Below are 11037 nucleotides of genomic sequence, written 5' to 3'. Positions count from 1 at the left end.
TCTAAATTGTTTGATAAACTGGGAACAAGCGATGAAGTAAGCAGGACGTTCCGTTGTGTTTGCCTGGTTTATGGCATACCGTAGTTCCCAACTTGCAACAGTTTAATGACTCTTCCGACTAACAACAGCGCTGAACAAAAGTGACCTATTTTTCACAAGATCGTTGCAGCAGCCCCATGGTCACATGATCAAAACTCAAAGACACTTGGCAACTGGTTCGTCTTTATGACAGGCTGAAGTGTCCCCTGGTCATGTGATCACCTATTGCAGGGGTGTCAAACTCAATTTCCTTGAGGGCCGCATCAGCATTGCGGTTGCCCTCAGGGGGCTGGGTGGGTGTGGCCTACTGGGTGGGTGTGGCTAGAGTGCATATGGCCTACTGGGTGGGCGTGGCCAGCTCTACATCGTTCACATCAAGGGTGCCTATGGGGGCCTGGGCAGGAGTGGGACAGATCTGAGGGTCTCTGGCAGAAGGAGGGTCTCTGGGCCAGGGCCAAGGCAGTGGGGGCCGTTCCCTCACTGTTTCCAGGATGGCTTCAGGGGCCACATGAAACCACTTTGTGGGCTGGATCCGGCCCCCAGGCCTTGTGTTTGACATGTCTGACCTATTGTGACCTGACAAGCAAAGTCAATGGGGGAAGCCAGGTTCACGTTAAAAACTGTGTTACTAATTTTAACATCTGCAGAGATTCATCCTGTGGTGGGATTCAAATATGTGAACAACCAACCGGTTCTCTGCCTGGATGCCTCTTCCGGAAGTCCGTTCTGGGCCTGGGCAACAAAAAAATTAGCTACCGGTTCTGCCGAAGCGGTGCGAACCGGCTGAATCCCACCACTGGATTAATTTATTTATTTTATTTACTAATTTTATTTGTATACCGCCCTTCTCCCGAAGGACTCAGGGCGGTGAACAGGGCAGTACATGTTAAAAGACAAAATACAAAATTGATCAACTGTGGCAAGAAAGGTAGTAATATGGGGAAAAATTCACTTGTCTTGCTTAGCAACAGAAATTTGTGACTCAGTTGTGATTGTTGTTGTTAGCTGCGAAGTCGTGTCCGACCCATCGCGACCCTATGGACAACGTTCCTCCAGGCCTTCCTGTCCTCTACCATCTTCTGGAGTCCATTTAGGCTCACACCTACTGCTTCAGTGACTCCATCCAGCCACCTCATTCTCTGTTGTCCCCTTCTTCTATTGCCTTCAGCCTTTCCCAGCATGAGGCTCTTCTCCAGTGAGTCCTTCCTTCTCATTAGGTGGCCAAAGTATTTGAGTTTCAACTTCAGGATCTGGCCTTCTAAAGAGCAGTCAGGGTTGATCTCCTCTAGGACTGACTGGTTTGATCGCCTTGCAGTCCAAGGGACTCGCAGGAGTCTTCTCCAGCACCATAGTTCAAAGGCCTCAATTCTTTGACGCTCAGCCTTTTTTATGGTCCAACTTTCACTGCCGTACATTGCAACTGGGAAGACCATAGCCTTGACTATACGCACTTTTGTTGACAGGGTGATGCCTCTGCTTTTTAGTGTGCTTGTGGTTACTTTTAACTACCTGTAAAAGCAGCTTGTTGAATATCCCGTAGGCACGCTTGATTAGAACCTGGCTCCAAACCATGCTTCTTAATTCGGCACAGAAAACCAGGTCTGAACCTGAGTTTCCTCTGCCAGGGTGATTATTGGCTCAAAAGGCACCTGGCAAAATGAATTCGGTGCTGGGCCAAGCCGGAGATGCAATAGGGCTCCTGGCCAAGGCCAAGCATCTCTTTTTGCAGCCATATGGTGTTAAGAGGGACCAAAAATTGTCCTGGTCGATGGCCAGACCTGGTGGATGAGGACTTCCACCTCATTCCAGCCTTTTTAAGTTGATGGCAAAGTACACCTAAACCTGCTGCCAAAGAATGCAACTTTGTCATTTCGGCAAAGGGAGCCCCCCTGTGGGTTTTTTTCTCCTCCCTCTAGCAACTGAAGAAGAGTGTGCTTTATACAAGGGAAGGACCGTGTTTTTCAAGCTTGCTGTCAATTAAAGATGCCTCCTGCGTCCTTGGTCCGCTGCTTTGTGTTTTCATTTATGTTTGCAAACTCCCTTTTCACATTTCCTGTGGTACATAAAGCCATTTGCATTAAAATAAAAACAAATCAGGGATGAAAGGGACAGGCTCGCCGGAAATAGCTGCTTATGTAGGAAACGGCCGGTGATTAGCCAAATTGAGATAGTGCCAGAAAGTTACTGTGGGTTATTGCAGCTCCCTTGTCCCTTCTTGGTGGGCTGCACAAGGCAAACTTGTGAGACTCACCTTCAACGTGTGTATATGTAATCAGTTTCCATTATCATAGTTTGCTGGATAATGACCAACAAGGGGGGTCCATTCGATATGTTAAGCCAGCGGTAGGCAACCTCGGCTCTTTTATGACTCATGGACTTCAACTCCCAGAATTCCTGAGTCAGCATGGCTCAGCTTGGAAACCTCTCCCTTTTCCCTCAGCATAGCTGACTCAGGAATTCTGGGAGTTGAAGTCCATGAGTCATAAAAGAGCCGAGGTTGCCTATCCCCGTCCTAAGCCATAAATAGCATCGGCCAAGTTCCTTAATACATAAAACAAAAAACTGATGTGGCTTTTGGAGGGGTGAATGTGTCTCCTGGTAGATGCCTGGATTAGTCGCTGCAGCTTTCTTGGCGAGGTTTTTCAGAAGAGGTTTGCCGTTACGTCCTTCCTAGGGCTCAGCCACAGTGACTGGCCCAAGGTCACCCAGCCCGGCTTTGTACTTAAGGCAGGACTAGAACTCACCGTCTCCTGGTTTCTAACCTGACGCCTTAACCCCTACACCAAACTTTCTCCCCCCCCCCTCTTTTTCTCTCACTTTAATTTCTTCCTCTACAACCAGCCATCTCACCTAAGTGAGTCTCATTAGGGCCCGACAATTTCTGATCGTTGTGATTTAACACTGTTACGAGACAGGCTTGACAGAGCAAGGTACAACTTTTGCTAAAGGATCACCTGAATGGTGAATTTGCCTCCCTCCCCCCCGCCTCACAATTTTAAGCATTTGGTGGAGTTTTGGTGAGATGAAAGACACCCTAACCCGCCCATAACTGGCTGTGCTGGTGGGCCCTCTCCAGTTTCGTAAGTAATTATAGTGGAGGAAAAGCAGAAAGCGAACAACGGCTTGAGTTGTCCTGGCCGATCCTCTGAAGGGAATCGGCGCTGAGCAGAGCCCAGAACTGCTTTCCGCGTCCCAACCTTGGCCTGCTGCTTTGACCCCGTAGGATTAGAGAGTCAAATCTGTCAACCGAAACGGCAGTTCTTAAGCAGATTGGATTGCGTTTCCAAACAGGCCGGAAAGACCTCATTTGGAGGGCTGAGAAGAACACAAAAGAGTATAGTGTGATGGCTGTTACATAAGATGGTTGCCTCAGCTTGGTGTTTCTTTAGCACAGGCCTTTTCAACCTTTTCACACCCACTGTACCACTTTTAGGATATGGCCACATCCGAGTACCACCAGTCGCCTAGCAAGGTGTCAAAAACTTGACGACCAAAAAAAAAAAAAAAGTGATGAAGTACAGGTAGTCCTCGACTTACAACAGTTCGCTTAGTGAAAAAAGTGTCCCCCCCACACCACAGCCGAGCAAGACACCTGCCTGCCCGCCCGGCGGCGCTCTTCCTCCTGTCCGAGGTTTTCATTGTTGTGAGCATTTCTGTTGAGGATTGGCAGCGGGGGTGGGGTGGGGTGTGTTTGGTTTTTATTCCCCCCCCCCTCTGCTGGGTGGTTGCAGCAGGTTTTGGTCACTTCACACGACCCTGGGACACTGTGACCGTCATAAATAGGAATCAGTTGCCAAGCATCTGAATGTAAATCACAAGACCCTGGAGATGCTGCAACATGCCAGCTGATCGGCGCTTCTTCTGGGCTCAGCAGAAGCGCCGGGATCAGCGCCGAGCTCCAGCTGGAGCCTGGCGCTGATCCTGGCCCTTCCGCTGAGCCCCGACAGCCCTGCAGCTCCAGCCGTCTCTCGCTCAGGCTTGTGCGGTGCTGCCACCGGTTCAGCTCATTCCCCTCCCCCACTACCACTGTTCTAGGATGGTCGCGTGTCACCTGCCAGGTGCCAATGTACCACAGGTGGTACCTGTACCACTGGTTGAAAAGCCCTGCCTTAGCGACTACAGGCAGTCCTTGACTTACAACTTGCTTAGTGACCGTTTGAAGTTACAGAAGCACTGGGAGAAAAAGTTGACTTGGGACAAGTTTTCATATTTAGGACTGTTGCAGAATCCTCCTGGAGGTCACGTGGCCAAAATTCAGGTGCTGGGCAACTGGCGTGTATTTATGACAGTTGCGCTGTGATGGGGACATGGGCTCACCATTTGTGACCTTGCCCGCCGACATGCGACAAGCAAAGTCAATGGGGGAAGTTGGATTCCACGTCGACAGCACGCTTTACTTAACGACCAGTGATTTGATTATAAACAATCGGGGGGGAGGGGAAACCGACCCGACCTAAAAACCTATTTGTTCAAGCCGGCCTGGCCTGATGGGTTTTGTTTTTAATTATTGTTTCAATGTAATTTATTTTCTACATTTGGGCACTAGGGTTTAATTTGTTTTAATTTCTGTATTTTGGGTATTTTGATATTTATGTCCCTGTTCACCGCCCTGAGTCCTTCGGGAGAAGGGCGGTATACAAATCAAATAAATAAATAAATAAATAAAAGGACCATATAATAGGATGAAGCTCACTTTTAACAACTCCTTGGCTTAGCAAAGGAAATTCTGGTCATTAAGTCAAGGATTAACTGTGCATGCCAGTTGCCAAGTGTCCAAATTTTGATCATGTGACGGTTGCTAAGTGAGATATTTGTTTTGCTGCATTTTATGACTTTTCTTGGCCACATTTGTTAACCAAATCACTGCAGTTAGAATAGGATAACAAGAGTTGGAAGGGACCTTGGAGGTCTTCTAGTCCAACCCCCTGCTCAGGCAGGAAACCGGGCCAGGGGTAGGCAACCTTGGCTTTTTAATGACTCGTGGGCTTCAATTCCCAGAATTCCTGAGCCAGCATGGCTCAGAAGGGAAACCTCTCCATTTCTCCTCAGCATGGCTGGCTCAGGAATTCTGGGAGTTGAAGTCCACGAGTCATGAAAGAGGCAAGGTTGCCTACCCCTGCCCTATACCATTGTTAAATTGTTGTTAAATTAGTAATATGGTCGTTAAGTGAGTCTGACTTCCCCCATTGACTTTGCTTGTCAGAAGGTCGGAAAAGGGGATTGCATGACTCCGGGATGCCGCAACCGTCATAAATGTGAACCACCTTTCAAGCATCTGAATATGAACATGGGTATGGTGCAACAGTCATTAAGTGCAAAAATGGTCCTAAGTCACTTTTCTTCAGTGCCGTTGTAACTGCGAATGCTCACTAAATGAACGGTTGTAACTCAAGGACAGCCTGTATTCGCTTCTCCACTGGAATAGCAACAGAAGAGCAGCTACAACCATTTGGATTTCCCTTTCAGCTTGGACAAAGTCAAAAGACCCTCAGGCAGCTTGACTGGCGCATCAAAAATCCACCCAAAAAGTTTTATTTTCCCCACACTGTTTTTTTTTTTAAATTTGGAATTAGAAAAAAAAAAATTCCGGTCACTGCGTGACCTACAGAGTTTGCATATTTCCTTTTGTCAGACTTAAGTTTCTTTTTTCTCCCTCTTATGCCCCACCCGGTTGTTGTTGTTTTTTTTCCTGTTTAAGGCCAATAGTGTCTTCTGATTTTCGTCATATTTTCATTTCTCCCCAAAACCCTGCCTTCTTCAGAAGAAAAAAAGAAAAAGAAAAATGAAAAAAAAAAAACAGGTTATGTCGCTCCGCTACGTTGAGTTTCTTTTTCCTTTTTTTTTCATTTGTTACGTTGTGCCCCGTCACGCAGATAGGGCAACATGGACGTGGGGAGGGGGGGAAGAAGAGATGGAGCTGGGGAGGGGGGGGGTCTTAACTCGCATCTTCGCCTTTCTCGTTTACCCGCACTCTTGTGTGGACACACACTCAAAACACACACATACACACTCTCACTTGAGAAATCACAGTTTAAAACCTGGGAAGGATGATGAGGACTAGTCACCGAAAGGGAAGGAGACTTTGCCTTGCATATTTTCCCCCCCGACACGGTTCAAAGCAAGTGGAAGGAAGACACGGGGAAAGGAGAAAAAGGGGGATCCAGGGGGGAGGGAAGAGGAGATGGGAAACAGATGAAAATGGAGGGAGAAGAGGGAAAAAAATATTTAAAACATTCTCAGACTCCAGACGGAGGTGAAAAAGGGAGGAGGAGGAGGAGGAGGAGGAGGAGGAAGGCTGCTAGTTGCCAAGGTTTCTCAGTGCTAACTGCTTCTAAAGTGGGACTTTCACCCACACCAAGCCAGAATCTTGTTCCTAGACCAGGAGTCGGCAACCTCGGCTCTTTTATGACTCGTGGACTTCAACTCCCAGAATTCCTGAGCCAGCATAGCTGGCTCAGGAATTCTGGGAGTTGAAGTCCACGAGTCATAAAAGAGCCGAGGTTGCCGACCCCTGTCCTAGACCTTCACACACACACTTCCTCCTTGCAACGATGATGCTTCTTCCACTTTTGCTGCTCCCCAGCTCCAAATTCACTAACGGGGGGGGGGGCAGGAAACAAGCCAAGATTAAGCTGCTCCTGGCATCCGAAAGCAGAGGGCGATGGTTTGGGTGGGCAAGGAGGAACTGTGCTTCAACCTCAGCAAGTCCAAACCACCCCCCACCCCCCCAAAAAACCCCTCCGGCTCTTCCAGGAGATCTGGAAGCGTGCCCACGCTCAGCACCCCGGGGGGGGGGGGGGAGAAGGGACCAGCTAAGAAAAGTTGGGGGCCTTACGCCTTTCTCGGTTGAGAGGCGGAAGTGGGGGGGGGTCTAGCTAGGAGTTGTAATGCCCTGAAATCTGGCAAATGGAGAGGAGGAGGAGGGGGGGGGCAACCCCACTAACTGCACGAGGCTCCTTTACATACGTGTGCTTACAAAACCTGGCCTACTTTTGGCTCCATGAGAAGAACAGGAGGGGGGCTATGGCTTTTTTGATCGGTTAATGGTTTTGCAGAGTCGCGGAGAGGAGTGCAGGCGAGGAGGAGGACGAGGACGAGGAGGAGAGAGTCTTGGACAGCAAGAGGCAGCTGGCGGCAAGAAGCTGAGGGTGCCACGGAGCCCCCGCCCCACGAGGCCTTTCCTGGAGACCCAGCCGTGGTGGTGGTCCCTGACCTCAAAACTTCTTGGGGCCCCAAACCGATGCCTGCTTAGGGACCACGCCGGTGCCAAAAATGGGGAACTCTTCGGCGCTGCTCACGTCGGGGGCCTGAAACAAAAAGAGGAGAGTTGAGTTCGGAGCGTGTGCTTTCTTTCGGTACCCCAAAATGAAAGGGGACACTTTGGATGATCTGCACTAGATATGTTAGTGCAGCTGACGCAAAGCTAAGTCCCTTCTTTCAGCTACCGTATTTCCCCGAAAATAAGAGCCTGTCTTATATTAATTTTTGTTCCAAAAGATGCATTAGGGCTTGTTTTTCAGCTGATGTCTTAATTTATTTCATGTACAACAGTCTACATTTATTCCCAAATAAATAATGTCAATAATATTTATAATTATATTAGTATTATTAAAAGGGACGCGGTGGCTCAGTGGATTAGGACGCTGAGCTTGTCGATCAGAAGGTCGGCAGTTTGGCGGGTCGAATCCCGAGTGCCGCGTAACAGAGTGAGCGGCTGTTACTTGTCCCAGCTTCTGCCAACCTAGCAGTTCGAAAGCACCTAAAATGCAAGTAGAAAAATAGGGACCACTACGGTGGGAAGGTAACAGCGTTCCGTGCGCCTCTGGCGTCTAGTCATGCCGGCCACATGACCACGGAGACGTCCTCGGACAAGCGCTGGCTCTTCGGCTTTGAAACGGAGATGAGCAGCGGCCCCTAGAGTCGGAAACGACTAGCACGCATGTGCGGGGGAACCTTTACCTTTACCTTAGTATTATTATTTTATAATTCAATACGTCCGTCGTGTGTTGCAATGGACGTACTAAATGCGTCCATCTGGTTGACAACTGGGGCTGATTTGGGGGGGACAGGGCTTATATCATGAGCATCCTGAAAAACCACATTAAAGCTTATTTTCAGGGAAACATGGTATGTCTATTCCGGTCAATGAAAAAAAGGAAAAACTCAGTTGCTGAGTTTATTTTCCCCCCCTTATTCCTTCCAAGCCTACTGTCTTTTAGATGACAGCCCAAGAGCAGAAGCTCTGATGTGAATCAGGAATATTCCCCTCGTATGGTATTGTGGTTTGGTATGCTGGTCTGACAGCCACGGATAGGAAAGTATTACAGAGGGTAGTGAGCACAGCACAAGACATTGTGGGCTGTTCCCTGACACCACTGGATGACATCGCCAGGGCTCGTTGCCTTGGAAGAGTGAGGAAGATTCTCAGGGATGACTCACACCCTGGACGGTATCTCTTTACTCTCCTACCATCCGGTAGGAGATATAGGAATATAGCCAGCCGTACCAACAGGCTGAAAAATAGCTTTTATCCGTGGGCTGTTAGGCTTTTAAATGGGACATAATCTTATGCAGAATTGACTTGGGAGGCCGGTGTGTGGTGTAGTTGGTTCACATAGTGTGGTGGGATGGAGGGTTTGTTGTCACTGTGTGTTGGGGGGAGAGAGCACGGGGGGAGGCTCAGCTAATCTCAATGTACACATGTTGTACTTTGACAATAAAGGTTTATTATTTATTATTTAAATGATGGGCTGCTTTATTCAGGGGCAAGCTGAGAAATTAAAAATGCACCCAGCGTTTCACACAATGCAGGCAGTCCTTCAACTTACGACCACAATTGAGTGCAACATTGCTGCTGCTAAGGGAGGCATTTGTTAAGGGAGTTGCGGCCCATTTGACGACCTTTCTTGCCATTGTTGTTAAAGTGAAGCACCATGGTTGTGAAGTCAGCAACGTGGTCGTTAAGTGAATCTGGCTTCCTCCATTGATTTTGCCTGTCAGAAGGTCACAAAATGGGATCACCTCACCCGGGACAGTGCAACTGCCATAAGTACGGGTCTGTTGCTAAGTGTCTGAATTTTAATCACGTGACCATGGGGAGGCCGCAACAGCCATGCGAATGCCATTGTAAATTTGAACGGTCGCTAAATGAACTGTTGTTAAAAGTCAAGGACTACTTGTATTTGTTTTTAAAATCCCAAGACCTCACACTTCTCAAAATAACAACAACAACAACAACAACAGTACAGGTAATCCTCAACTTACGACCACAACTGAGCCCCAAAATTTACGTTGCTCAGTCAGTGAGAAATTTCGTTAAGCGAGTTCTGCCCCATTTTACGACTTTTCTCGCCGCAGTGGTTACTAAGTGAATCCCTGCAGCGGTGTTAAGTCACACGGTCGTTAACGGAATCTGGCTTTCCCCGTTGACATTGCCAGTCAGAAGGTCGCCAAAGGGGGAATCACGTGACCCCCGGGACGCTGCAGCGGTCATAAATGCGAGTCAGTTGACAAGGATCCGAATGCAAATCGCGGGACCACGGGGGCGGGGATTGCTGCAATGGTCGTAACTGTGAAAAGGGGTCATAAGTCACTTTTTTCATTGCCTTTGTAACTTGGAACGGTCACTATAAGCAAAATGCTGAAATTCGAGGGCCACCTGTAATGTAGCCCATCTGCCTATCCTGGGTCTTGGAGAAGGACTCAGTAGGGGGATAAAGGTAAAGGTAAAGGTTTCCCCGCACATGCGTGCTAGTCGTTTCCAACTCTAGGGGCCGGTGCTCATCTCCGTTTCAAAGCCAAAGAGCCAGCGCTTGTCCGAGGACATCTCCGTGGTCATGTGGCCGGCATGACTAGACGCCAAAGGCGCACGGAACGCTGTTACCTTCCCACCGTGGTGGTCCCTATTTTTCTACTTGCATTTTTACGTGCTTTCGAACTGCTAGGTTGGCAGAAGCTGGGACGAGTAACAGGCGCTCACTGCTACGCGGCACTCAGGATTTGACCCGCCAAACTGCTGACCTTCTGATCGACAAGCTCAGCGTCCTAATGCCAAATTCAATCTATAAACATCTGGCTACTGTGGGATCAACCCCAAATAATTTGGAACTAGGGAGATGGATCTCAGTCCTCCAACTCGTTATCAAGATCTGGTCAACTGGTCAAGCTAAGGGGATAGCGGTGAAGGAGGGACCCCAGACGGTGTTGTGTGGCCAACCTTGTTCCCAGAGGCGTTCCAGGGAGCGTCACGCACTACAAAGCCCTTGGCAGGGCCCCGAGGCTCCTCTTCCAAGCGGGAGGGGGGCTTCATGTATGCAGCCATGGTTTCCGTTTCCACCACATCCATCATCTGCAATGAGACAGCTGTCCATTAAGAGCCAGAGAAGACACTGTTGATGTATTCAAAGATTCCTGGCCTGTGGACGATAACTCCCCAATTTTTGTTTTGCTGTGAGATGGGCAGCTATATAAATTTGATAGGTAGATGAAGATAAGATATATAGATAAAGACAGATGATAAATGGACAATAGATGATAGATAATAGATCGTAGGTTGACAGATAATATAAATTAATGATAAATAGAAACACATATAGATGATAGATTGATAATATAGATGGCAGATGATTCATAGGTGATAGCTAGATACAAGATAGAAGATAGCTAGATTATCATCTATAGGGAGATGAGATAGATAGATAGATAGATAGATAGATAGATAGATAGATAGATAGATATAGAGAGATGATAAATATAGAAATAGATATAGAAAGATAATAGATATAGATATAGATAGATAGATATAGAGAGATGATAGATAGATGATAGATAGATAGATAGATGAATGATATAGGGAGATGAGAGATAGACAGACAGACAGACAAATAGATAGACAGATAGATAAAGTAGACAGAGATGAGAGAGAGAGAGAGCGGAGGAGAGATATTTTATTTTGGGGATGAGAAAGTCATGCCTGTTCTTGCCCTCTAAAAGAAAATC

General features: G+C 47.8%; 1 protein-coding gene across 5 annotated transcripts in view; it reads right to left on the bottom strand.

Moving 5' to 3' along the window:
- Window positions 1–5553: 5553 nt before the first annotated feature.
- LOC308676017 (vigilin-like) overlaps window positions 5554–11037 on the bottom strand; it is a 98034-nt gene continuing 92550 nt past the window's right edge. For all 5 annotated transcript variants that reach the window (XM_081341717.1, XM_081341716.1, XM_081341720.1 and 2 more), the window contains 3 exons: window positions 10256–10387; window positions 6549–7346; window positions 5554–6405 (listed from right to left, as the gene is read on the bottom strand). In XM_081341717.1, the coding sequence (XP_081197843.1) occupies window positions 7254–7346; window positions 10256–10387 (225 nt within the window). In that variant the 3' untranslated portion in view covers window positions 5554–6405; window positions 6549–7253. The remainder of the gene's footprint in view (window positions 6406–6548; window positions 7347–10255; window positions 10388–11037) is intronic.

This window comes from Vipera berus, assembly GCF_964194415.1.
Source record: "Vipera berus genome assembly, chromosome: W".
NCBI lineage: Eukaryota > Metazoa > Chordata > Lepidosauria > Squamata > Viperidae > Vipera > Vipera berus.
The sequence above is the reverse complement of the archived record's forward strand: the minus strand, read 5'-3'. Positions and strand labels throughout refer to the sequence as shown.